General features: G+C 48.9%; 1 protein-coding gene across 1 annotated transcript in view; it reads right to left on the bottom strand.

Moving 5' to 3' along the window:
* LOC144098829 (uncharacterized) overlaps positions 1 to 27928 on the bottom strand; it is a 109910-nt gene that overhangs the window by 8524 nt on the left and 73458 nt on the right. Inside the window, exons 4-12 of the mRNA XM_077631724.1 lie at positions 25390 to 25514; positions 19081 to 19248; positions 16156 to 16323; positions 11270 to 14656; positions 10492 to 10671; positions 8962 to 9167; positions 6011 to 6146; positions 3460 to 3591; positions 1006 to 1160 (exon numbers count right to left, since the gene is read on the bottom strand). Of these exons, the coding sequence (XP_077487850.1) occupies positions 1006 to 1160; positions 3460 to 3591; positions 6011 to 6146; positions 8962 to 9167; positions 10492 to 10671; positions 11270 to 14656; positions 16156 to 16323; positions 19081 to 19248; positions 25390 to 25514 (4657 nt within the window). The remainder of the gene's footprint in view (positions 1 to 1005; positions 1161 to 3459; positions 3592 to 6010; positions 6147 to 8961; positions 9168 to 10491; positions 10672 to 11269; positions 14657 to 16155; positions 16324 to 19080; positions 19249 to 25389; positions 25515 to 27928) is intronic.

Genomic DNA, 27928 nt, shown 5'->3' with positions numbered 1-27928 from the left:
TACAAAATTAGGCAACGATTTCAAGAATGCCTTTTCACAATAACTTGATGCGTCAGTACTATACACGCAAGCCTTTTACGCCGATTCACTGCTCTACTCAGTCGAAGCATGGAGTCCAGGAAGCTGTCAGTGAATGTCTAGTTCATGTTTCCCCACTTTTGCAGCAGCTTGACTCTCTGGTCGGCGTTGCCGGCTTTTTTATCCTTCGGACGATGCGCGATTCTTATCTAAAGATATACAATTGAAATAATTTCAGTAGGCCCGCTTGGCCACTCCATAAGGTGCACCGTCCTTTTCTTCATCCAATTTTTCACAAGCCTAGAAGAGTGCTTCGGGTCGTTAATCTGTCGAAACACATATCTATATCCCACATTCTTGCCTGCCAATGGGAGCATAACATTTTCAAAAATGCCCTGATCAATCTCTTCAATCATGGCACCTTGAATTCAGCCAAGGAGACAAACCCCACGAGCGGAGAATCCGTCTCATGCCGTCGTGCTTTTAAGATCAAGTCTGTGTGATTTAACGTGGTTAGTTGACAATGTATTCCATATAAATTGCTTTTGAGGCGACGTGTACAACCAATCCCATCATTCCCGCATGACAAGAGCTTCGATTCGTGTAATGAAATCACCCTTTTCTATTCGTAACCTATCTACACCAGGTGTTCCTTTACGCACATGGCCCGGAGCCCAATTCTTTCCACAGATGTGCGAGGTTTGAGCTGGTCTCCTTCTGTTAAGTTCAGCACGTTTAACTCGACGTCTCACATTCCATGGAGTTACTGTAGAGCCTGATAACATGGCCAAATCTTCGGAAATGTCGATAAAAGTCAGTTTAGCAGCTAGAAGTTTAGTCAGGAGAGGCGCGCTGCCCCATCATCCGGGACATCCCACAGACGCCCCAGCGGGATGAGAAGTGACGCTGAGCTTCATGCATGGAGTGCACTGCCTCCAATATAAGCACCAAATAGCGTAGGGGGTAATTATCTGCGGCAAGGCTCACTTCATGTCGTAGAGCTCGTCGAGATGCCGCTTCCGCTCGGCCCACATGGCTCTCCAGCTGGCATCCTTGGTCTGGAGCCTGAGGTCGGGGCAGCTGCCGCAACGGATGCACTCTTTGCTTTTGACCCGTCGAAGTTCAGCTTCCAGGCTGGACATCTGCGCGCATGAAGCAAAATATGTCTCTCTCCTCTGATATTGTGGTACTTGGCTATGTTTGTGAAGGTCCTAGCTTGCTTGTATGTTCCCGCATGCTACTGCCTCCTGTCTGCTAGTTTCCTTGTGCATTTCTGCCTATCGTTTCCTTCATGATTTGAATATTCCAGTCGCCGACGTCATTCACATGATATGGAACTGCAGCAAACAGTTAGAGAAACATAACACTACAGCACTGAGTGAAACAGAATGAGAGGCGGAGCTAGCCCACACAGGTCTCTGCTCACTAGATCTCGAGAGACAGTCCAAGCCATTGGAATCATGGACCAAAGATGACTACCCACGCAATTCCGGAGACCCAGTAAAGTTTTCATTCATTCATTCATTCATTCATTCATTCATTCATTCATTCATTCATTCATTCATTCATTCATTCATTCGCCGCCACGGTGGCTCAGTGGTTATGACGTTCGGCTGCTGACCCGAAAGACGCGGGTTCGATCCCGGTCGCGGCGGTCGAATTTCGATGGAGGCGAAATTCTAGAGGCCCGTGTACTGTGCGATGTCAGTGTATGTTAAAGAACCGCTGGTGGTCGAAATTTCCGGAGCCCTTCACTGCGGCGTCTCTCGTAGCCTGAGTCACTTTGGGATGGTAAACCCCTATAAACCAAGCCAAACCATTCATTCATTCATTCATTCATTCATTCATTCATTCATTCATTCATTCATTCATTCATTCATTCTCTCCTCCTTTTATAGCCGCAATTCAGGTGTCCACTCGACAGAGTTGTCGCCTTTTCTTTCCTCATAATTTCCTCCTCTCCTTTCTCAGGTCAAGTGAGCAGTGACGTAGTAGAACTGCAGTACGTGGTTCTGGCAAGGGTGCAACGAAGAAGACACTTTGTGAACAAACGGTAGTGACGAACGGTATGAAGATGCAGATTTTTCCAATTTGCGATAGCACTTTGCTCTTTAAGCAACTTGAAAGGTGGAAGTCAGCTTTTTCTAAAGTGTGGGCAGAGGTGGTCAAATCTTTGCTCTTGTCAGTGATTTGTGACATGGCTCTTATTTAAACGACTAGTAAACGCGAACACGTTACGGTTACTTATCGGTCTGCGTCTAAACCATGTAGTGGGGCTCTCAGCACCTCTGGGTATCCCATGCTTTGGAGGGATGACGGCGAAAGCCCTTTCCGCATTCGCTAGATTTGATACGCTGAACATGAAAACGATCAGCGTTGCATGGATAAGAAGCAAACCCGGTGGGTTGTATATTTTTTATAACTGTTGTACTTCATTTTGTTCACAAACAAAAGCTATGCTTCCTATCTTTGACACACGCCTTTCACACGCCTGCGCACATGCCAACACATGTGCACACACACGTGGAACAACGAACAATAGGTGGGCGTGCATGGTCGGGGGAAAAAAGTGGTGTTTCAGTTTAAAATTGGGTCGCTGCTTTCGCGACCCCTCTGGGCGTTTTCGCCAAGCAGATGCGCTCCGGACTGAAACGAGTAAGTTGACATGCCTTTCAATGAAAATTGGCTGGCGGTTTAGCATTGCTAGGCACGACATATTGTGCAAAAGCAGTTTTTTCAGACGGCCACCACCGCCACGCACCTGAAAGCGTGGTTGAGGTGTCCATTGACACAGGGAGCAAGTTATGCGCGTCTTCAACTTTCTCATCGTCAATGCCAATTTGCTCATTGTTTGCCGGCGTCCAATGAAATGAAAATTGATTTTTACGAAAGGAAATGACGCAGTAATTGTCTCACATATTTCAGTGGACACCCGAACCGCGCTGTAAGGGAAGGGATAAAGGAAGGAGTGCACTGACATCGCACAGCGCAGATTTCTTTCTTTTTCCTCTAATAAAAGTTGTTTCCATCCATCCACACGGGCGCCTTATGCGTTTCTCCTGCATCGAAACGCGGCCGCTGCGGTCGGGTTCGAACCCGGGCACTCCGGCTCAGTAAACGAGCGCCTTAACCACTGGGCCACCGCGGCGAGTGCACCTGTAGTGCACAAAGTGATCTTTCTTTCGTCCCGGTAGTAGCTAGAGTAGTAAATGCTACTTTTGCTCGCGAAAGTATATATATCTGATGCTGACTGACACGCACGTCATGTGAATTTCCTTTGCATGCTTTGTTTCTAGCCCTCTTTCTCTCTTCGCATATCTCAATCTCTAATTTTGTCTGCCACATTCTATGGCTGTGTCTCTGGCTCTGTCTTTACACTACGCGTTGCATGCTTTCCCTTTTTGTTTATTTTTTTCGTATGAACGAAGCAACTGGCCAAACCTTGTGTTGAGCCTTCTGTAGCAGGTGCTCCTGGCGGACCACCTCGGCTTCGCTCTCGGCGGTGATCTCGACGCTTTCCCGCAGGGCCTCTTCCAGGGCTTCGATGCGCTCGCGCTGCCGTGACACCTCCTCCTGCAGAGCGGCTCGGAGCAGTCAGCCCTCAGCGCTTCGCTCCACGGACCGCTGCAGCCTCCGGGAGCCTCACAACTCAACGAGGCGAAATCGAACAAAGGCAACACAAAGCAGCAAAGCAAACCCGGACCCACTCAAATTAAATAAACAAACAAAGAAGAAAGAATCCACAACTAAAGCGACTCCAAGCTCCACTTGTCCGCAGGGGGGTAAACATAAAAGATTAAATCTTAACCAAACTTGAAGAAACGCACTTGCTTTATAACTGTCAAGCGACGTGCTCACCAAGCTGCTCAAGTTATGTTGGCGAAGAACGATAGAACTAAACGACATACTTGAGGCATCAATAGAAACTTCAGCGGGCGGTCAGAGTTAAGAGACGACTACCGTCGGCAATCTTAATCTAGCCCGTGTGTTAGGCGACACCTCAAATACGTGCGAAAGGCAGTTGATTAACACCGGATTTAGGGACCGTATAGCAGGCCTGCACACCACAAACATACACATGTGCTTATAGAACAAGCGTAAGTCAAAGTAACGCTGCAACGCGTTGACCACAAGAGATACATAGTGTATATATGCAAATATGTAAACGTCCTTCATCGCCGGCTGGAGATTCAGTCTCTTTTCGTTTAAGGCAGTATTGTTAGCATTACTCCGCGGTTTCTGGATAACCGACTCGTCGTTTATATTACATGCTTGCACGCACAAACGAAGAAAAAAAAACGACAAAAATTGGCGCTAAGTACGCGTAGATTTTAGTGCTCGGCTTCTGCCTTTAGATGAGAGGCAAATTAAAAGGCCCACGTGACCGCCGCCAAGGTGCATTATTCTGAGCCCAAAAATCAACGCCCAGGCACGGCTGTCGGAAAGTTAACCCATAACGTGAACAGAACAAAAGGAACATTAGAAAAAACTCGAGAAAAAACTGGCTGGACCGGGCGGCTGCAATAGAACAGTAGAAGGCAGAGATGAAACTGACACGCTGGTGGTCACTGCACAGATGACACTGCAAAAAAGTGCGCTGCGACGAAGACTTCAGTGTTGAAGAGCGCTTGTATGCTAGCCAGAAAATTATTTAGTAAGGCCATGGTATGCTATTTCAAACTTGAAAGGCCAGCTCTATACACATGCAGAACTCTATCAGCTGCTTCAGTTTTTGCATGTGCCTTTTTAACAACATTGTAACGTTAGTAAATCGAGCGGCTAATCTTTGTATTGCAATATTATGTACTCAGTAGTGACGTATTTGAGCCATAACAAAGCCCTCCAACACTACCTTTTTTTCTCCGTCAGGTTCGTTGAGTTGGCTTCTCCTGACAAAAGCTGTGTGTGCGGCGGAGAACGCTTTAAAAAAGCGCCAAGAGTAATGAATATTGACAAGTCAATAGGTCATCCTTTCGGAGAAATATTTCCACTTGACTTTGGGGGTTTACAGAATATGTAGGTACAATACGTGTTTATGCTGCTGTGAGTTATATGCAGGGTCGTCTCATATGAGTCTTTGCTGTTATATATCGCATTCAAGCTAATTCACTATTTCAAAATTACTCAAAGTAGATAACTTATTTTAATGTGCATGGCCAGACGGGTTTTAAGTACAGATGCTGTTTCGAGCTTATAGTTGTTGAAAATTACTAACTGACGATGTGAGGCTGTTATCATTCTATTCCAGTGTTCTCGATGCCTGCGCTCATTAACACAATAAAGATGCCAGTCATGAGGATATGACTACCGCAACTCGCCCGAAAGCCCCAACGAAAATTGGGACAAAAGGCATGTTCAACAACGAACGGCACAGAAGATAAGTCCTAGCACTCCTTAAAGCAGCTTGAATAAATACAAGACGCCGGTCACAAACAGTAATGATCACCCGGTAGGCCACTGAGTAGCGCGTTCATAAAGGCCGCATCGGCAAGCTTGTAACCGACAGATGTTCACATTTTACGGTGCGTGATACACAACCGCAAAAATACACGACATCCTAGCAGTAGCGGTTAGTATTGTTTGCACCATAACACCACAACAAGCACTACGAACGATTTGTATGTGTTCCGTTCGACTACTACATCGCCTGAAGGCCCGCAGACGACTCCGCGGCCGGTGTGTGAAAATGTGTTTCCTTTTGGAAGACACCGGCTTATCGTCAGCGAGAGAAAAAAAATTGTCGGTGGTTTAGCTCTGGTTAAACCTGGACTGACGCGATAGATACAGTTGGCTGAGTGGAACTTGGTCACGTGACCAACCACGTGACGAACCACGTGATCAGCCACGGCGCCGGCAGCTGCTCCGCACCACGTGACCAACCACGTGATAGCGTGGCGGCGCAGCCACAGGGTGGCGCGCCGCCACGGTGAAGGCTCGAAAGGCTACCGTAATGTAGCTATCGCTACAAAAAACGTGTTTTTTTGTAACTCACTTGAGCTTTGGAAGCTTCTCGACCGAGGTCGCCTTCTCTTCGGCGGGCTTCGTCCATCATCTGGGCGCTCCGCGTCTTGTCCGCTTGCTGGCTTCGCTTGAGCGCGTTCAGCTTGCTTTCCCTGTCCTTCAGTGCCCTGCGGAAGGATGAGATATTCTGGTGAAACGAGCAGCGACGAGACCACAGCAACTGGCGTGCGTTTACTCAAACCGGTTAAACCGTGAAAGAAAGCAGACTGATTGGAGAGCTCATACATGCGCTGCACACCTGTCAGAGGAACAAGAGATCAATCAGGCGTAAAACAGTGATCGGTAACATAGCAGGAAAGCTTGTTAGGAAACGAACTGAACTGAAATAAAGTGTTTCTAACTGTTAGTTTCACTATAAGTAAGATAAAGGTCACTGTGAGGAAGTTAACGGTAAGTAATCTTCATGTAAGTACGATGTACACGTCATTAACTACGAACTTCGACGTCCATAAAAGACGTGCAAACTGCGGTCGACGCTTTTTGATTACCGCAACACGAAGCCTGTATTGTTACCGGTCCGTCGTTTTGTTAAAGTTGAACATGGCTAACTCATTGTCGATGCCTAAATACTTCGCGACCCAAAGCACAACTAGGGAGGGCGCAAAGACTGAGAGAGGAAAAGAAGATCGTGGGGGATGGTTTTCATATCAATTTATAGAATATGCTTGTGAGTTACGTATTTCAATAACACTGTTGTCATTGCCAGACATTAAGGCTGCATTATAATGTAGAAAAATCACAGCACACAACGTGCTCTAACCCATGCCATAGACGTGTGACAAGTGGGTGGTAAAAAATGTGACAAAAAAAGGGGTATCATGGCGCCCAGCAACGCATTGTACCTAGCAGAGCGCGACCACAGTCTTCTGCGAAGTTTTCAAGCGTTCCTGAATTCGTGCGCGTTTAACTGGCCTTGTGTATTTCGATTCGTTACAAGTTCACGAACTTCGGTCGACTCCCGGAATAGGGGGACCGACCACCAATTTTAGTTCCAATAAAATGTCATCATCATCATCGTCGTCGTCATCATCATCTTTCCCTCTTTCTCTTTGAGCCGCACACACGTCTTGCGAAAAATCAGTTTCTAGTTAGCGCCCTGATACGAATGGTTAGAACGCTTTTTTTCCTTTGTGCATCCTCCTACGCGGCATTCTACAGTAAACTGGGTGCGCACCTGCACTCATCATGTCTTACCAAAATGAGACAAAAAATCATATTAGCGTTTCGTTCTAGGAATGATTCTGTCGCCTCCGCAGCAATTTTTCAACTCTACAACGCAACAACGCCCCTAGTTGGTCTAATTAGGGAACGCATCTCTGTGGACTGATGTGTTGGCCAAATGGAGTATGGTAACGGTTGCACACACGCCCACTCCTGCGGATTTTCATACGCGACGTGGGTGCGGCTGAGCTGAACGAAGTGCACGTTAGGTACCGAGTCATTCATTCATTCTGCCTTTTTCCTTTTTTTCATCACATTTGTTTGGCTTCACGACTGCTCGATGGTCTGACAGTTCTATGAATCACTCTGCTGGGGCGAGTTAGTACTAACTCTTGGACGTTGTAATTACTGCACTCCACCTCGGCCCATTTCTTGCTTCATTTATCTAGGAAAGCGCCATTGTAAAGAGACCGGAGATAGAGAGGTCTTTGTAGAGATCGGGAGCGCTAATAATTATCAAAATTTTACAAATGATCATATTTAACTATTTTTCATTCATGTATTCATTGACACACACACACACACACACACACACACACACACACACACACACACACACACACACACACACACACACACACACACACACACACACACACACACACACACACACACACACACACACACACACACACACACACACACACACACACACACACACACACACACACACACACACACACACACACACACACACACACACACACACACACACACACACACACACACACACACACACACACACACACACACACACACACACACACAAACACACACACACACACACACACACACACACACACACACACACACACACACGCACACACACACGCACACACACACTCTCTCTCTCTCTCTTCTATGCCCGGATTGCCCTCCAGCCTAAATGGATTAAGAAGGGGACTCCCTCGACCAGGTAACCACGGCGGCGGCGACAGCAACGGCGTCAAGTGGCCGAGTGTGCCCTCGGGTCGCCGGACGGAATGATGGTGCTGAGTGGTCACGCTGGGGATATTAATTGAAAGACGGCTATGACCTCGACAGAGGTCCCGCGTCTCGGACAACAGGGGTGGTGGTGTACGTGGTCGTTCATTCACCTGCTTGAAATTCCTTTCCCACGGAGGCGCCGAACCCGCCACAATGGTGAAGTCAACACAACAGTGTTCGATGCGTCTTTTCCCTTTACCACCTGCTGGGAATCGGCGTCCCATTCCTTTCCCACGAGTGCACCGATTTAACCAAAGTGTTCGAGGATTGCCTTTTCTCCTTTCCATCGACCGAGCTGCGAGAGAGCGTCAGTACCGCCACCTGCCGTGGGCGGTATCACCAATGTCTGCATCTGCCCACCTCATTGGACATCGTTCCCCGAACTCTATTCTCCAGTCAGGGATCTGAGGAATACGAAGGGTATTATTTAGCGGGCTGCTGTTTGGTACCGAGGGACTCCTGACCACTACGAACCTCCCTTTTACTGAGAGGCACTCTCAGTTGATCTTACTTGTACACTATGTAAATAGTCTGTATAAAGTTTTCCCTGTCTTCCTCGTAACCCCGTCTACGACTTCCCCGTCCCTTCTCCGGCCCAGCCACGCTACCTGAGTCCAACAACACAGACACACGTACACGCACTCTCTCTCACTAATTAATTCGTTTATCCATTCATTTGCAGTGGTTAGCGAAGCAGGGCAACTCCACACTCACTCCTGCAGCTGCTTGATCTGCGCGTTGAGATTGTTCTTCTCTTCCTCGAGGGAAGACATGATCTGCAGCAGCCGCTCCAGCTCCGCCTCGTTGGCGCCTCCCGCCTGGGCCGGCGGGGGAGCCTGCCTGGTCTCCAGCTCCGCGCAGCGCATCTTCAGCTCAGCCAGCTGCCGAACCAGCTCCTGCTCCGTCTCCGTGCTACCCGCCTGACATGTGCGGGGTCAAAGGAGACAACAGACCGGGGTTAGAACCACCAGTTTGACAGCAGACGAGTACAATTAAGTGGCGCGAAATTTAACCCAAGAGTGAAACGAAAAAGTGGGAGGGGCGCTCGCGTAAGGCGACACAAGTGTCAGCAACAGCTCTAGAAGAGGGGCCGTGTTGGGTTAGGAGGTCATGGGGGTCAAGTATATAAAGGAGTCATGGTCATGTGTAAGGGGATCAAAAAGCCACACGACCTACTGACTGTTAATGGGTCACAAAAACCATTGACGTGACCACTAACTGACATGACCCATTGCTGATCTGATGAACTGGTTATGTGGCTGATGACATGGACCACGTGACCTTGATATGTGATGACGTCAGTTGATGCAGACGACGACAACCAGATGATATACGGGGTGTGGAGAATATGGCTATGTAATAGATGGCTGTCTAAAATGTGTTGTGGAGTGATATCTGTAAGCTTCAAAAGAGAAAGCATTCATGTCTTAATGACGCCATGAGGACCTCTTTGACAAACAGCTCGACAACAATGAAATGTTTATAGGATGGACGCAATAGCACCCGTTCCGCCACTGCTCGCGTGGCAGGTTCGGTATCACCTCTTCATAAAGTGGCACAGCTGAAAACGTGGTCCTATGGCGACAGTACTTGCAGCTCCAGGAATACTACTGGAATGTAGTATTTTGTTCCTGAGAGATCCGATTTGCCTTACAAGATGCTTTGAGCCTATGCAGTCTCCAAGTGTAAATATCGTTGAAAGGATGTGATCAAATGCAGTATATAAAAGATTTGAAAGAAAAGTTACAAAACCACACTTATTACACATATAAACCACGATAGGCAAAAAATAATCAACTTGATTTGGCTCTCTTGAATTCATCAAAATGTTTACACGTGAAAAAGGTGCAGACACGAGTGATTCGTTAAAATTCATGCATGTTGATTTTGAGGCCAGAAGTTACATGGCCTTCTTCCTTCTTGCTATACCGAGCGAAGTCAGCCAATAGCGAAATATTGTATTTTCTATGCCATAGTAATTCTTTTGCAAAACAGCGCCGTAACTGTAGACATCATTACCTCGTTGCTCCTAAGAGACACAGGCCAGACAGTTAATTAGGCGTCACAGGAAAAATGCTCAAAGTCGACAAAAGAAAGCATAAACAGTCAAAATCCAGAAATGTTCCTTGTGAGACCGTGTCGTGGTGTAGGTGCACTGGTTAGTAGCTGAGGCGAACATTTGCCTGCGAACGCTTTAGTGTGTAAGTGAATAATATGGATCCTGATAATTTTCGGACTGCGAACCTTTTGCAGCTCGGCTTCGGCCTGCTCCAGCTTCTCCTTCTTCTTCTTGAGCCTCTTCTCGAACTCGTCCAGCTGCTTCTGCCTGTCGTCGAGCCTCTTCTTGAGGGCCTCAAGCTCGGCGTCCATCTTGGGGTTCGCCTGGGGCTGGGCGGCTCTCGCGCGCAGGTTCTGGATCTCCGTCTGGGGAGGAGGGCGAACCTATCAGCGTTTTCGATCAGGTAAGCGATTACGGTAAGGATTTGGGGTCGTTCTAGGGCCCACAGAACCAAGGAATCGCCCGTTTACGGCATGCAAGTGCAGGGAAACTAAAGAGCCTAATCGCAGCTCTGATATAGATGCGTCACATTACTTACTGTACACAGTTACACTTACAATAAACAGGGTGTCTCTACAGGAAGAGCATTTGCAGCCTTTTCTACTACAGATACGCAAAAAATACAACTACATTCAGACCGCTAGCTACATGCTGATTCGTCATGCACGCTGCCATGGTGGCTACGCATACAACAAGAAACTACACGAAATTCTTGCGACAGTGCTTGTGCAGAAAAGTGAGAATATCTGGAGAGATGCAAGCGTATATGTTGATCTCAAAGAAAATGAAAAAATAAGAAGTATAATGGCACACCAAGATGTGGGAACAGAACTACAAGAAAAGGAGAAAAATAAAGTGAACCATTCGCCAACAGAACAAAACACGTGCCGCTAGAACCAGGGTTGAAGTAACCAAGGACGTGCTGAGGCCATTCGTCGATGAGCACACGTGACGGTCACTGACCTCCCTCCGTTCGATTTCTTGCACCAGTTTCTCCAGCTGTTCCTGGAAGCGATCTCGTTCCACGGCGAAGTTCTTGACCTCCGCACGTGCCTGTTCCAGTTGCTTCCTCAGCTTCGAAGCTTCCTCTCTCTGGCTTTCCATCTCGGCTTGCATCCTGTCCAGCTCCCTCTGCATTTTATCCCGCTCACCTTCCTTGACTCCAGCGGCGGCTTGTTGCTGAAGTTGCTGTTGTTGCTGCTTCAGCATCCGGTTCGCCTCTTTCAGTTTGACAGTCTCCGCGTGGGTCTCGTCTGACTGCCTCTGCGCCTGAGCAGCTGTGTCCAGTGCCCTTTCCAACTTGGCCTTGAGCTCCTTGTTCTCGGTCTCGAGCTTCTGCATATGCTGGCTGCTCTTCTTAAGCTCCTTGTGCAAGTGCTGAAGTTCTTGCTGCTGCTTCTCGATCTCGCTTCGCAACCTGGCGTCTTCTTGTGCCCGTGAAGCCGCTTCCGTTCCACTTCGTCGCTGCAGTTCACCGACGAGCTCCTGGACTTCAACCTGGAGCCTGTTCCGATCCTGAGCTGTCTTTCGTAGCTCCTCCTGGACTATCTCGAGGCTCTCCTGGAGCCGTTTTGTCTCTGCTCGAAGACTCTCCTGTTGGTTGCGGTCTTTTTGCGAACTCTCCTGCACGCTTGAGATGTACCGTTCGGCGTCTTCGACATCTTGTTTCAAGCGTTCTACTTCCATCTGTAGCCGGCTGTTCTCTCCGACAGTCTTCTGGAGGTCTTCCTCGGAGCGACCCAAAAGATGCCTTAAGCGTTCTACCTCCAAGCTACTCTTCTGCTTGTCGCCCTCGCTTGCTTCATGCAGCGAATCCAATGTCGCTTGAGCCTTGTTCAGCTCTGCGAGCAGCGCGTCCCTCTCCTGGATGGCGCGGTCAGATTTTTCCCGCAGCCTCTGACATTCGGCTGTTAATTTCTCAAGCTCCTGGCGTTGCCGATCGTCTGCCGTCGCACTAGCTTTCTTAAGTTCAGCCTGCGTCGCCTCCAAGGCTCTCCGCAAGCGTTCATTTTCAGCTTGGTGTTGGGCGCGCATGTCCTGTAGCTTCTTGACCTCCAACTTCGCGCCTTCGTACTTGTCCTTGGCTTTTTCGACTTCAATGTAGAGGCGTTCTATCTCATTTGCGTGCGCCTGGCGTTCTTCCTGAGTGACGCCCTTTTCGTTCCGTGTCCTATCCAGCTCAGCTTTGAGCTTCGCGTTTTCCTCGCTTGTTTTGTTAAGTTCCGCGAGTGTCTTTTCGTACTTGTCACGCATCTTCTCAACATCGATGCGAAGGCGTTCAAACTCGGCTTGAGACTTGTCCTGGACGTTGTGATACTTGGCCATTTGCGCCTGATAACGATCCAATTCGGCCTGCTGGCTTTCTTTTTCTGATTGAAGGCGATCTTTTTCGTTCTGTGTCTTACGCAGTTCCGTCTGTGCCCTGTCCAACTTCTCATAGAGTTTCTCCAGTTCCACCTGCATCCTTGCCAGTTCTTCTTGGGACTTCTCGTGGTGCGTTTGGGTCTTCCCCACTTGCGTTTGGATGCGGTCCATGTCTAGAGACAGGCGGTCTACCTCGGCTTGCAGCCGATCGCGCTCTGCTTGAAGACGGCGTGCCTCCAGCTGTGCCTTATCCAAACGATCGCGGGCCACTTCCAGCTCGACTTGACAGCGGTCAAGGTCCTGCCGCGTCTTCTCCTCGGCCTCTTTGGTCTTAGCGAGCTGAGCGTTCGTTCGGACATACAGGTCTTGCAACCCTTCAAATTCTTCCTGAGAGCGTTTGTGGTCTTCCTTAGTTTTAGCCAGCAGGACTTGGCACTTGTCCAATTCCAGGGCCAGGCGGTCCGCTTCTGCCTGTCCCTGGTCCCATCGGGCTTGGGCTTTGAAGCTTTCCGCCTGTGCCCTGTCAAGCTTCTCGCGGAGCTTGTCCTGTTCCAGTCTGCACAGTTCCCTCTCTTCCTGGGCCTTCTGCAGCTGCAACTGGAGTTTGTCGGCGCGGTCGCGCGCTGCCCGCAACTCGGCCTGTGCTGCGTCGGCCTCGGCTCGTCCTCGCTCCGCCTGGAGCGTCGCCTTGTCGTGCCTGTCACGCATCACCTCAAACTCGGCCTGGATGTTCTCGCGTTCCTTGTGCGCTTTGCCCAGTTGACTCTGGAGCAAGTCCAGCCGGTCCCTCAGCGCGTCGGCTTCAGCCTGAGCGGTGTCGCGCTCCTTGTGCAGCCTCTGCTGCAGCGACAGCGCTCTTTCGGCCTTCTCCCTAGCCTGTTCCAGCTCGGCCTGCAAGGCGTCCTTCTCCTTGTGCGCCCTCTGGGCCTGCAGCTGAGCCTGGGCCAGCTGGCCCTGCAAGCCTTGAACCTCGTCCTGGCAGCGCTCGCGGTCGGCCCCCAGCCTTCTAGTCTCGGCCAGCGCCTTGTCCAGCTTCTCCTGAAGCCTGTCGGCTTCCAGCTGCGCTCGGTCCAGCGAAGCTTGCGTCTTCTCCTGCGATATCTGTGCTTTGGTCAGGGCGCCCTGGACGCGCTCCAGCTCTGCGCGCAGCGTGTCGGCCTCCGCCAGCGCCGCGTCGCGGTCCGACTGTCCGCGGGCCACGATTCCCTGCACGCGGTCGTACTCTTCCTGCAGGGCCTCCCTCTCGGCCTGCGCGTTCTCCAGCTTGGCCTTGAGTCGGTACACCTCTCCCTGGGAGCGCTCGAGCTTCTCTTGCAGCTGCTCCTGCTCGCCGCGCGCCCGCTCCTGCTCGGCTTGCGTCATCCTCAGCTCAGCCTGCGCCCGCCGGAGCTCGGCCTGGCAGCGGTCGAGCTTCTCCTGTATCCGCTCGTCGGACGCGTGCTGCAGCGGCAGAACGCTGGTGGTGCTCCGGTACGGCGACGCCGTCACCGTGGGCTGCTCCAGGCGGCCCACGTGCTCCCGGAAGCGGTCGTTCTCGAGCGACAACCGCGCGTGCTCGCCGCGCAGCCGCTCCCAGTCTGCAGACGAGCGGCTTACCTCGGCCTGGATCTTGTCCAGCTCGGCGCGCGCCTGTCCCAGCTCGGACTGGGAGTTCTCGAGACGCGCCTCGAGGCGCTCCTTCTCGGCGTTGGCCTTCTCCAGGCGGCCCTGCAGCTTGTCCATCTCGCTCTCCAGCGCGTGCATCTTCATGCGGTACTCGGCCAGCTGGCGCTCGTGCAGGTCCCGCTCCTCGTTGCGCTCCTGCTCGGCGCGGTCCCGCTGTTCTCGCAGCTGCACGATCTGCTTGTCCTTGTCGCCGATGGCCTCCTCCAGGCTGGACAGGGCGCCCTCCGACGTCGAGTGGTGCGCCTGGATCGCCGAGAGACGCGCCCGCGCCATGTCCACCTGGTTGTCCTTCTCCTTCAGCAGGTCCTCCAGGTTCTCGATCTGCACCGTTCATTGGGGCGAGGGTAACTTGAGCTTCTCACACAGAGAAACAGGAATGCAGATGACTTGGCAAGAATTTGATACTGCCCCGGAGTTAATACTTCTATAGTCGGATTCAACTCAAGACCAAAGTGGTATATGGCCTTCGGAGAAGGCACTGCAGACAATGACGTCCGCCGATCGTAACGACGTCCCGGTTAATCCCGTTCACCTGCTAGCACGCTATCGCAGGTTGGGTGGTAGGAGCAGCGAGATTAATCATGTCGTCATTGACAACTGGCCGATGCTATTGGCTGCAGTGCCTCTTTGGAGCTTCATCTGTCGCTATTTTTTTGTAGTTGTATCCAACTGCAGTGTCCTAAAGTTTAAAAAAGCACATATTTTGTATATTTGTTAGACATATGCAGCCACAATTCTTTATAGATGCCATAACTGCTAAGTTTAGTGCATGTCAAAACTATGCAGTAATTAGCAGAGCTCTGATACCATTCCCTGAATTCGACAGAAAAGAAACGTGTTCTCCTTGGCTCGAAACACGATCAGATTGTGCGAAAAAAACGCATGTCTACTAGAAAGAATCCTGAAGAAGAGTGAAGGCTTTTCACTGAAGACGAAAGATAACTGCTGCAGAACAGGCTCTTCTTTGACTGCTCTAATTACAACGGGGGAACGCATGCCGAAAAAAAAACAGACAAGGGTACTTGACCAATGGCACGCATTACATTCGAATGCGGATATATCGAACTCAAAAGGTATTGCAAAATAGTTAAATATAGCGATACGATTATACATAAAAAATGGATCTAGAGAGCACAAGAGACCAAAGGCCACCCTATAGCTTACCATACGTTCACCTCGTCACGCGGTTTCACAGCACTAGCGCTGCCATCAGATGCAGAAGGCTGCGCAGCCTACCCGTCTTCGCGCGCGAAAAGTTATCGAAAGGAGCGATTAGGAGAGGTGCCACTTGCACGGCCGCGACGCGCAGTTCGATATATCGAATTACCGACGAAATTTCAGTTCGATATACAGCATGATTGAAGTTCTGAAAGGCGCAAAAGACACACACACACAGGAAAAAAGGGGATGACACAAAGGCGCTCTTTGTGTTATCCCCTTTTTTCCTGTGTGTGTGTGTCTTTTGCGCCTTTCAGAACTTCAATCATGAACCAACTAGCCCTAAAGCAAGTCCTTCTACAGCATGATGTGACTTTCATAACCTTATACACTGGATTTTGAAGGTGATAATCTGCGCGTTCGATGTAGCCAATAATTCGAAGTTCCTGGGTTCGATACATCCGGGCTCGACTATGCGCGCTTTAAAACTAGGCAAAGTAAGGCGGCAGTTTTCCGCAGAACAGGTTACACTTCGCACAATAGTTCCAACCAGCTCTAGTTAATTTAAGAAGTTCCAGCAAGCGTACACTACTCCTAACCCCCAACCTCAGTCAGGTAACAAAATGTTTATTCTGGTGTAAGTACGATGGGAAAGTACGGACCTTCCTCTGAAGCACGTTGATTTTGCGATCCTTGATGTCCATGTGGTCTCTGATCTCCTGCAGCTCCTGGCTAAGATGGTTGCGCTCCTGCGTCGCTGTGAGCGCCTGCTGCGTTTTTTTCTCGATCAACTTGTTCTTCTCTTCCAGCCGCTGCCGCAGTTCTTCTACCTGCAGGGACGTTGCAGCCACACTGATCACTGCACTGGATGCGCAGGAATTGGTTACGATGACTGGGAAATGGACTATGGTATTTATTTATTTATGTTTACAGTACACCCTGCAGCGCCGAAACATTTTAGCAGGGGAGTGGGTACAGCATAAAGTGACGAGTACGTGAATATAATCACACCAAAAGGGAGGGATGACAAAGGAGCAATGCATCAAGATCAGTAGAACAGAAAACAAAGACACGCACACAAAAACAAGCAAGCGCTTCAGGACAAAGCGTGCAGGCGTTCAGCAACAGTAAATGATTCTGCAACACTGTTGACACTTGTAACCGAAGAGAAGCAGCTTTCCTCGCTTCCCGGAAATAACTGATGTGCGCACTACGTAGAGGTCCTAAGAAACATGTCTGCAGTTAAACTGCCCCAGCTTACCACGTAATCACGCAATTTAACCATAACCATATGTCTAATGCTTTAAGTTAGAAATTTTTGAAAATGAGCTACTTTCATGTAGACGCTGACTGATTACAGAGAAATTTGGTGACTGGAGGTAAATAACTAAAATCATGAAAGCAGGTTAAAAGATGGCTGTGGTTTAGCTCTGGTTAAACCTGGAGTGACGCGATAGCTACATTTGACCGAGTGGAACATCCGGATAAATTGCAAGGTCAGTCTTTCGCCGCTCCGTTTCGCTGGGCGTTCCTTCATCTTCGTCCCACTTGACACGGCGCATGCGCACAGCTGTTGCAGCTGTTACGCGCCGCGCCGCCGGCAGCAGCAGCTGCTCCGCACCACGTGACCAACGGCGCCGCCACGAAGCTCAATTGGTGCCACGGAGCTCAAGAGGTGCCACGCTGAAGGGTCGAAGAGGTAGTGTAGTGTAGCTATCGCTACAAAATATTTCGACAAACGCCAGCTAGTCACTTTCGCAAGGCGCGTACGCACGACAGATCTGCAAGAAAATCCCGACCTTATGGGTCATGTCAGAAGTTTCTAATCGGCTGTAAAGCACATGCGATGGTTGTTCCTCTGTAAGCACTTAGATGCTGCCTTAAGAATAGAGAAGGCTCTATGACTTTAGTGATTCATGGGTTCGTTGAGGTCGCCGAAAAAAATTCACGACTATTTTTTCAGGCTTTTGCATGAAGTGATGCATAAGCTTCGCGCCTCAGACATTGCAGATGAAATCTGTGCATTAACACCGTCACAAGTGACATTGCAACCAACGCTTCGCAGAAGCTTTATTTTTTGTCTTCACTTTACATGACAGGTCACTAATGAAATATAAGAAGTACGGAAGCTAAAAAAATTTTGCAAAGAACTGTTGGTTAGCAATGCTAAATATTGTGTTGCATCTATTTGACCCGACCTTCATCAACTGCCTTGTTATTTCTGTTGCGCCGCCCGAGGAAGTCTTTCCAAACCTCATACTCGAGAGTTTAAAGCTCTGATTAAATGAAAAATAGGGATGAAGCGTTAATGTTAGGACCGCTTGTCATTAATAATATTAGACAGTTTTAGCTGTGCGTACGCAACGGCTTAGCGTACGGAAGGAGTTTGCGGGGACGGTAGTGCGCATGCGCAGAACGCAAGCGCAAGCCCTGCGTCTTGCGTGCGTACGCTAGCCAGCGGACTTTGCGTTGACAACAACAACAATTGGTTCTGGGGGAAAGGAAATGGCGCAGTATCTGTCTCATATATCGTTGGACACCTGAACAGCGCCGTAAGGGAAGGGATAAAGGAGGGAGTGAAAGAAGAAAGAAAGAAGAGGTGCCGTAGTGGAGGGCTCCGGAATAATTTCGACCACCTGGGGATCTTTAACGTGCACTGACATCGCACAGCACACGGGCGCCTTAGCGTTTTTCCTCCATAAAAACGCAGCCGCCGCGGTCGGGTTCGAACCCGGGAACTCCGGATCAGTAGTCGAGCGCCCTAACCACTGAGCCACCGCGGCGGGGCTTTGCGTTGCGGCGCTTTCGTGGCTTGCGTACGCTAACTTTGACAAGATGGCGGCGCCCTGCTCGCCCGCTTCGGAATAAATGCACGTCGCCGCTGGATTCTCCGACGCAATAGCTCGCTCAAATGGTAGCGGTTCGCTCTTATTTCGCCTAATCTTGCCCACACGTAGCGGTATAAGCGATAACTAGCCCCTGCTTTTCAGATAATTTGGCGATTTTCAAGCTCCTAGGCCTAACCGAATTCAGTGTGTTTTCCTCGTAGCAACGACACCTGGCGAAGCAGTTTTCTAGCTTTTAGCCAGTTCTTACATTTTCTTCGGTTTGCAGTTTTTCTTCTTTAAGCAAAAAAAGGCTCCCAATGTACTCACACTAGTTATCAGTAATCACGGATGAAATTTTCTTCAACCAAGCGTTGATGTGGTTTGACGCCTTGTCACTAGATGGCGCCACGTGCGCCTGAGGGACGCTACGGCACGGCCAGCTAAAACTATACTTCGGGGCGGACAGCGTAACGTACGCAGCGCCGTAGCGCTTTGCGTACGCAAGCACTTGCGTACGCAGAGCTAAAACTGTCTATTAGCTGCGTCTGAACATCCTACAGAAGGCAATTTTTTTTCCACTTGAGTGGAAAAACTTTAGCAAATGCAAATGCACAAAAGGACCTTGCCATGCCGACCGGACCTTCCACTGTCCAACATCAACAATGGTCATTTCGACCATAGTTTCCCTCTCATTGTGAACCACACCCATTTACGGGAAGAGTGGCGACAGTCAAAGGAGCAGGAAGGAAAGGCACTGACGTCTGCCTGGAGCATGTTGTAGTGCTCCTCCTTGGCGCACAGGGACTCCTTGAGCACGGCGATGTGGCGCTGGTAGTCGTGGTGCTGCTCCTCCAGCGTCTTCATCTTGGCGCCCATGGCCAGCAGCTCCTGGTCGCGCTTGTTCAGCTCGATCCGGAGCTCGTCCAGCTGCGGCCGCACAAACAACGAACCACCTTCAGCCACCACTGCTGCACTCGTGAGGCCGTGGCTAGTGAAAAGCACACTGCTACAAATCAAGCTTAGGTATGACGTCGTGTTCGAAGTTCTGCGAACACCCTCCTTGCTCGAAATTTTCTCTATAACTACATACTAAACAATTTATCACCCTTGAGGGTGTAAATCAGCTGTCCCCGGACGAACACCCTTTTCCAATTGTTCAGTGCTAAAAAAAGGTGCAGAAATCAGCACTCTTAAGGAAGGGTGCACTTCATGACACTTTAGAGGATTGAATGGTTGCACCTTCATTAAACGGTACTATTTTTCCATCACATCTCTACGAACGCATGTTTAAAGGGTGCTCCACACTGATCCACCGATGAAGCAAAAGCCTTGGACTGATGCGCGCCCTCTTAACTTTCATGCTGTGCACCCTTCCAGAAGAGTGCTGATATCTGCACTCTTTTTAGCACCCAAAAGGGTGTTCGTCTGGGAACAGCTGATTTGCACCCTTAAGGGTGAGAATTTGTTTAGTGTGTACAATGAGCATCAATTGTAGAGAAGCTGGCATGAAGGATTTTCTTTCCTTACCAGTCGAGTAATAAAGCTTTGTCCATTACAGGCGCTCAGTGTGAGAAAACTGTTGAACTGCAGTGCGTTTGTTCACACCAGCCAGCTCATACGAGCGATGTGCGATAGCCAGATTTCTCAGAGGAGTAGAGTGTATTTGCTTCCAAATGAAACGCGGCAGTTTTAAAGTCGCTGAGACTTTTGTTTCCGCTGCACAAGAAAAACAGCATATTTATTTATTTATTTATTTATTTGAAAATACTGCAGCCCCATTCCAGGGGCTATAGCAGGAGTGGTTACATATATCATGCGGTACAGTTGAGCGCATAAAGGGGTACATGGCAAAAAGTTAAACAAACGCTGCATACAACATCATATAATGCTACGTCTCAATTTCGGACGCAAAATCAGAAACAGAAAAGGCACGTATATTTCCATTTAAAGAGTTCCAACTCTCCACGGTACGCGGAAAAAAAACTATTTGAAAGCGTTAGTACGGGCAAAAAAGGGTTGGATATTAAGATCGTGATGGCTCCTGGTTAGAGATGGTTTTGAAAACGTGATATGCTTACTCTCTGAGAGGCAATTAGCAGAATGCACTATTGAGGGAAGAAGTTTTAAGGACTCAGTTGAAGAATACATCAGTGAAATGACTGCTCAGAATTACCTAATTCCTTGAATAGAAACAATAATGAACAAGCAATATCCCGTAATACGTGCGCCAAATAAAAACTGACTGACTGACTGACTGACTGACTGACTGACTGACTGACTGACTGACTGACTGACTGACTGACTGACTGACTGACTGACTGACTGACTGACTGACTGACTGACTGACTGACTGACTGACTGACTGACTGACTGACTGACTGACTGACTGACTGACTGACTGACTGACTGACTGACTGACTGACTGAAGACGGTGCCATTCCGTCAGCAATACGCTTTGCGAAAAATACTGAATACAGAATTTATCATAGCGTTTATTACCCTTTCCAATGAGCTCATATCCAGGATAAGGTCGAATTGATTAATTAGTTTTGTTAATTCTAGCAGTGCTGTATAAAACATAATAATTTTGCTTGGGCACCACGAGCAACTCCTCGAGAGAGCGCAGGCAGCAATAACAGCCAATGGAGTCCCGGACTGGGGACCCCAACCACATCAGTCTATATCCCAAACTATCAATTAAACGTTTTCACCACCACCACCTACCGCAATACGTTTTTATAACTGGTGCCGACGAGCAGCTTTTTTTCTTTCTTTCTAAGCCACGTTTCGAATACTGTCACCCTTTTCCGTTAAACTCACATATGTCTCACGGCTATTCTTAGATCACGCGCTGTTCAGAGCCACGAAAAGAAAGTTGTCGCTGCAATCGCAGCCTTATGGGATCGAACCTAGACCCCTTGTCTAGTAGGTACATCCCTATTCATTTATAATATCAGTTTATACGTATATGACTTACAGTAAGCGTATTTTGTTAATATCTTCGCGCTCTCCTTCATACACGACCATATGTTTATTGTGCTGCATATATTACCACAGAAAAGAAAGGCACAAGCCAATGGCCGAGCTTGGCTTGAGGCGCAAGAAAGGCAAGGTTGACGCGTACTCACCGATCTGCTTGTTCCTGCACGTACTCACTCGTAAATCATCACTTACCGACTACGAAGCGAGGCCAGCAAGAGGTGACCACGAAAGTGAAGTCAATACAAAAGGACGGACACAACGCGTGTGCTCAGTGAAACATGGAGGAGTGACTTGGAATAACTCATTTCGTTTTCGGTTTATTGCCTCCACTGCCATCGGTTTCTGGTCCCTGTGACGTAGTCCGTGAGAGGCCATGACGTAGGCCATGACGTAGGCCATGAGGTGGTTATGGCAGAAACACGCCCGTGATGCCACTTGCTTGCATAAACGCATCTCGCACTCTAGTCGGAATGGCGGACCGCACCGGGACCGACTAATGAAGGAGCACGACTTCTTCCACCGTGAGCACGACTGAGCGCTTGACGTGCCTGGCAAGCTTTATCAACGCTATTCCTGCCTCGGGAAAAAAGATGTGCAGTTGTTGAGGGTCGAATTAGCGGAGCGTGGTCCGTGTGACTCGTCTGGTTGCAAACTGTTTTTCTTTTTTGTTTAGCTCTGCGGAATTAGTTGCCATATGCTTTATATACTATTCTGCATATTCTGCACACTGTCGCGCATACTCTGTGCGTACGATATTCTGCATAATTCGTGTACCTAATCTGAAACTGCGTTTTAATCAATCTGGTCTCTTTACTTATCTTGCCGTTAATAAACTTTTCTTTAAATATAACGCGATTTATTGCGGAGCCGCTTATTCGTCTTCAGTGCCATCTTATGTGATCCCGCACAGCGGGCCTGGTAAATTTCCTCGCTGCCAAGCACGGTACTCACCGCGACATCATCGCCGCCGGCGACCAGCTGTGGCGTGTGCGCGTTGAGTTCGGCTCGCGTCAGGCGGGCTGTCTGCTCGAGTTCTTTTTCGAGCAGCTCGACTTCGCTTTCCAGGATGTTGATCCGAGCATCCTGACCGGCACATTGCACAGCGCATGCGCGGAGCGGGTGGGCGCTAAGGCAGGCGGCAACGGAACGACAAAACAAAAACAGAACAAGGAGGGACAAAGCAAACAACAAAAGAAGAACAAACAAGGGAAACAAATACACAAGTGCGAGTTCGAAGGCGACAGCTACAGCAGCAGCAGCAGAAAGCCGGCGGGCATGATTTGCGACGCTGCTCTAGTAATCCAGTTTCAAGCCGTCTTGCAGGGAGCAGAGATCATACCTGTCCTTAATTTGTCGACGGGTTTGACCGAATACCGTAAGACTTATTTTGAATCAGGGAACATAATTGGAAGGCACGCACAATTTATGCGAAAAAAATACCGCTGCAATCAATTAATGAATTCCGCTTTGGAGTTCCCGTGAGTATATGGTCACGTTGTACGTTCACAACTCAGGTGACCACACTACGGCATCCAGCTTGTTGGAACGGATCAGAATAGTTGTAATGGCTAGAATACATTCTTACAGAGAGCTGTATATTGAGTGCTGGATTCACGTTCTCAGATTTATGGCGGCCACACAGTTCAACGCTGCACTTAAGCTACCATTTCATGTATCAAGAATGTGAAGAGAAGATACAAATTTCGGAAAATGACACTTTCTTTGGTTCGTTCTCTGCACAAAAAGTCTAAACATTTGCTCGTCATAAACATAAACTGAACGCGTCTGCCATACGTGAGCCAAAATAATTTAGCCCGATCTTTCAACGAACGCATCTAGCTAAGATTTGGTCCGGGAGTTTGTTACATGTCTATACTGGGCATGTCTACCTTGCCTGTGTGTTTTTGACAGCTCGCATAATCTTACTAACAGCGAAAGTGACACAGCCTACGGTGCTACTGTAGTAAATAACTTCAAAAAAGAGCTAAAACATTCGCAACCAATAGCAAACAAAATAATCCCATGCAAATAAAGGCAATGCGAAGGCTTAGCCTGAATATAAAGATCAGCAAAGCATTTGGCAATTCGCTAAAAGAATAAAAAGACTTTAGGCCAAACGTGGGGATCTAGAAGCTTAACGCACAATAATTTTGCCCAAGCACCCTTTCATGCCGGAATCTGGTGCATTACATCAACCTCGACGCTAAGCATTTTTAGCACAATGAATTTATTACCGCTGTCGCACTAGCATTTCCGATCGCGATCGAACTCGAAGCATATCCGGCGTTGCTACAAGACCAATTCGATCGCTATCGATCTCGATCACACTCGATCCCAAGCCGTTACCTGAAGCGCGGTCAATCTTTTGATTTCATTGAGGGCTGCTATCGTCGTGTTCAGGAAACAAAAACGGAAAGTAAAAATGAAACGTAAAGGGAGATACTCTATAAAGCTATAAAATTCTAAATAAGTGTTAACTTTGTCTAGAGGAGCTTGACTTCCAAAGCTGTTCAAGCGTCATGCGCCTGCCTAGGCAGTAGTCAGCAATCGCAGAACCCATGTGCATGGGCCGATTATATAGTGTTTTGCGTGCGTTTTGTGATGGAACCTGCTGTAGCTTCGTCAAAGCCATAAGATTTTCGATTTGAATGTTTTTGTTCACTTTTACTTCATTACGAAACCACTTCTTTTTTTGCCATAAACTGTGCAACTACGTGTGCAAGCAACGCTAACTGGCATTTAGCAGGCCAACTGGTCGATCCGGATCGAATCGCAACACGCAGCAGCGTTGCACGTCGAGTAGGATCGGAATCGACCGGGATCGGCATTGCCCGTGCGACAGGAGTATTAAGCACATGCTGCGACTACCCGAGGCAAAGGGGGAGGATGGGGTGAGCTGCATACCTTGGTGTCCAGGATGGCCTCCATCATGGCAATGTGGTTGCCGTACGTTGCGCGAAGCTCGTCTGAGAAGGAACGACCTCTCACGGCCGGGCTGGCGGAGCCGTCACCTGCCGTACGCCCGGTACCAGCGTCGCACAGAGCTCCTCCGCACTCCACCGTACACTGCTCCGCCAGATCGCCGAACCAACGCCTCTCGTTAAACACTCATCTAAGCCTAACACACTATTAGCCGAGGTGAGAGCGCACTCTTTTGCGCCAGAGTAAAGAATGATACTTACGTTACCGACGTATGACTGACGTAGCACGCACTGGTGCTTGTCGTCATGCCGAGACAATCAGAACAGTGAGGCGAATTCAACAGAATTTGCTCAGCACCCACACACAATGATTTTAAGGGCCGAAGGGCGCCTACTTGTGCCCTCAGCCGATTTCCGGCTCGCTTAATTTCGGCGCATGTGATTGCGTTCGTAACGCTGAGTTTAAAACGCTTCACGCACCCACGAGACACGTGGCTAAACGTTTTGCTGACTACAGAATTTAGCGCTGGACTTGGAGCATTATTATAGTAGAGAATTACAGCACAGCGCGATCCGCGATTCGCTACCGTGATCCGCTTCCCCGAGGCGCCATTGCGCGTGCGCAGAACGGCGCCAGATGGCGCCACGTGCCCATCAGCTGTGGACCAATCAGCGCGTACGTAGTGGTGCCCTGCGGAGGCCGATCACGGTAGTCCAATGGTGAGCGCGCTATGCTGTAGCTCTCTATTACCTCTCCTATCGCGTGCTTGATACGTATTAATATAGTGCGCATGCGCGTTGAATGCAGTGCAGCATAGATACTTCGTGCGGCAATTCGGCAGAAGTATGGTAAAACGTGCTTGTAGGGTTCACCGCCAAAAACATGTTCCATAATTTCTTGCAACTAACCTCTGCCTTGAAACATGATCTCCGCAAACGCATCTGTTGCCCAGACGCGTTGGTTCAGCGTGGCGAATCACATAAAGCGCCGTGCTAAAGCACGATGCTGCTTAGGGGCTTCAGTGTTAATCAACGGCTTTGTAAGCGCCACAACTCTGTCAATCGGCGAAGATAGACCGGACTGAAGCGCCCACCGGAGAAGAGTCGTACCGGAGAAGAGGAAGTTCCCTTTTTCGGACGCGTTGTGAGCAAGGGTCGCGTGTACCTTGCCAATGTCTCGGTCTCTGGTGTCCAACATGGTCTCCAGGTGCCTCGCACGTGCTTCCGATTCAATGAGGCGGCTCTTGAGTCGCTCCATCTCCATACGCTGTTCATCCAGCATCTGGCCCCCTGCGAGGCAGCGCAACGAGCGGCTTGGTTTCGTCTCATCCGGACACCACATCCGGGGCAACAGAGCGCGGCTTCCGGTACGTCATCAAATACTGCGTTCTACCGGAACGCGCCAATCAAAAACCTAGAGGTCAAAGCGCTTGGCTAGTCGTCAAAACCTTTGCACCACATTCAACAAAGTAGGCTGTGACGAAATTTCGAACTTTGTGGAGTGCCGTACAAACTAGCTCATGACTACAGCTATAAATTGCTTCATACAGTTTTCTTTGTTCAGTTCGTACTTCACATGCAAGCAAGAAGATTTAGCCAGACTATCTTGCTGCTTGGAATGCAGCCCAGTGATGACAGAAAACAAATGGGAGTTCCACGTTCAACATTGCAGTAATCATTCTTTTTTTTTTTCTCGCCACAGATCCCTTCGCAGTGAGGTCGCAGGACGCTGCCATATGCACTGCGGGTGGCACGCGCTTTTAGAGCTGACTTATGAATCTTCCGATGCTTACACCATAGTCCCAACACCATCTGTCTCGAGAGTCGTGAAACAGTTTGTAGAGGTGGTTTGTTTAAGCTGGCGCAGTCTAAGCAGGGAATTTTCAGTTTTTCTGCTGTCTGAAACAAAATTCAAGAAAGTGGCGTCTGATGAGCGAATTAAAATTTTGGATTCAGCACTGATGCCTTTATTGTCACTACAGCAATACATCCAATGACAGCCACGTACACAAGGAAGAACAGGTATTGCACAAGAGTACAAGGTTCTCACTAGCAAAAATCAAGTCTTGAGATCAACACAATGGCGATCAGAGCAAGGAAGTTTGCAAACGCACTTTCTGGAAAGCTGTGTTTGATATTACCTCTACCGGGTTAATGACTCCCATTTTCTTTTATGCAGTTTGTTTGACCAAATCGAGTTTGACTTCACTGAATGATTTTGTACGTGCACACAAAAGTTTCGCAGGAAAATCTATAGGCAGGCTTCCTTCCGGACCCCCTACTGAAAATAATGACTAGCGAAAATGAGAAAATAGTGGTCTACTGGGGAACATTATTGTCGCGACACCTTTATAACCTACCGTGTTACCGGAGTTCCGGGAGCGCACGCCCACTGCCAGTGCGCATGCGCTGACTCGTCCCGATGAAGCAGGCTTGCGCGCAGCTACCGGGTATATGGCGCCATCTGTCACCATAAAGGCGACCTGTGCACGCCCAATGACTGCGCGGGCTACCGGTACTCCGGTACCGAGTACCGTGTTACCGTTACCGTGACCGGAGTACCGAAAGCCCGCGCGCCGTCACTGCGCATGCGCAGATCGCCTAGAGGGCACCAGTTGGCGCCAGGCACCCGGCATCTGCGCGCAAGCTTTCCGAATCGGGAACAGTCAGCGCATGCTTACTACCGGTGGGCGGGATTCCGGTACTCCGGTCACAGTAACGGTAACACGGTATGCTAAAGGTGTCTAGTACCACGGTACACAGTATACTAAGGTGTCTATTCACGAGTGTTTGAAGTACGTTTCCTTTTTGTTCATGCACGCGAGCGCTGCTAAAGCTAAAATGAGAACGGAATATTCCTGATATGTTTTGAGTGCCACTATCATTTTTCTGTCTAGTAGAAATGGGTGCAGCACGTGTTTAGAATAAGCGCGCAAAGCGTTAAATATAAATATGCTTGTGACAGCATGCTGCCTCTCGGTAACTTATTCTACGTACCAGGTAAGGAAGTGTTTTGATTAGGCGCGATTTACTTAAGTTTAACAAAGATATGCTAGAGATATCAATGAAACGCTTCGGCAGCCTACTTCACCACAAATGATGTGTTTTAATATGTCTAACATGAATGTTCTTGGGGTAACAATACAGTCTTTCGGTTGCCTACTTTAGTACATAACATCGCGTTTTGATGCAGTGGGAATTGTATGTGACACGCGGTGATCTCAGTTATATCATCCGTTCATTGGGACAGCTGTTGCATGTTTGGGAAGCACACGTGGGATACTGTCGAGAAATACATATAGCACATGTTATTTATATTACTACACTATTGCGACATAGTTATCTGTCCCATGTTAGACCAGTAAATGTGAAAGAATAAAAGGCCAAGAACTGTATCTCATACCAGTTCATCAGTCGGGTATTTTCGGCAGACTTACGCTGTCCAGGTTCTATTGCTAGGTGAAAGTATAAACGTTGGTGGAGGATTAACGTTGCAACTATTTTGATATGTTATTACAATATCCGCGGGACAGTTAATCACTGACAACAAACAGGTACGGTATAGGTACTGATATGAGATTACGACACATCATGGACTATCATCCCTAGAGCATGCTGGCAGCGTACATCAAGAAAGTTATCGGTAGATAAAGGGCTTTTGCCTGTATCCAGGAAATCCACAGAAGGTTGGCAGTGCAACATGT

This window comes from Amblyomma americanum, chromosome 7, assembly GCF_052857255.1.
Source record: "Amblyomma americanum isolate KBUSLIRL-KWMA chromosome 7, ASM5285725v1, whole genome shotgun sequence".
Classification (NCBI taxonomy): Eukaryota; Metazoa; Arthropoda; class Arachnida; order Ixodida; family Ixodidae; genus Amblyomma; species Amblyomma americanum.
Note: the sequence above shows the minus strand (reverse complement) of the source record. Positions and strands in the feature narration are given on the sequence as shown.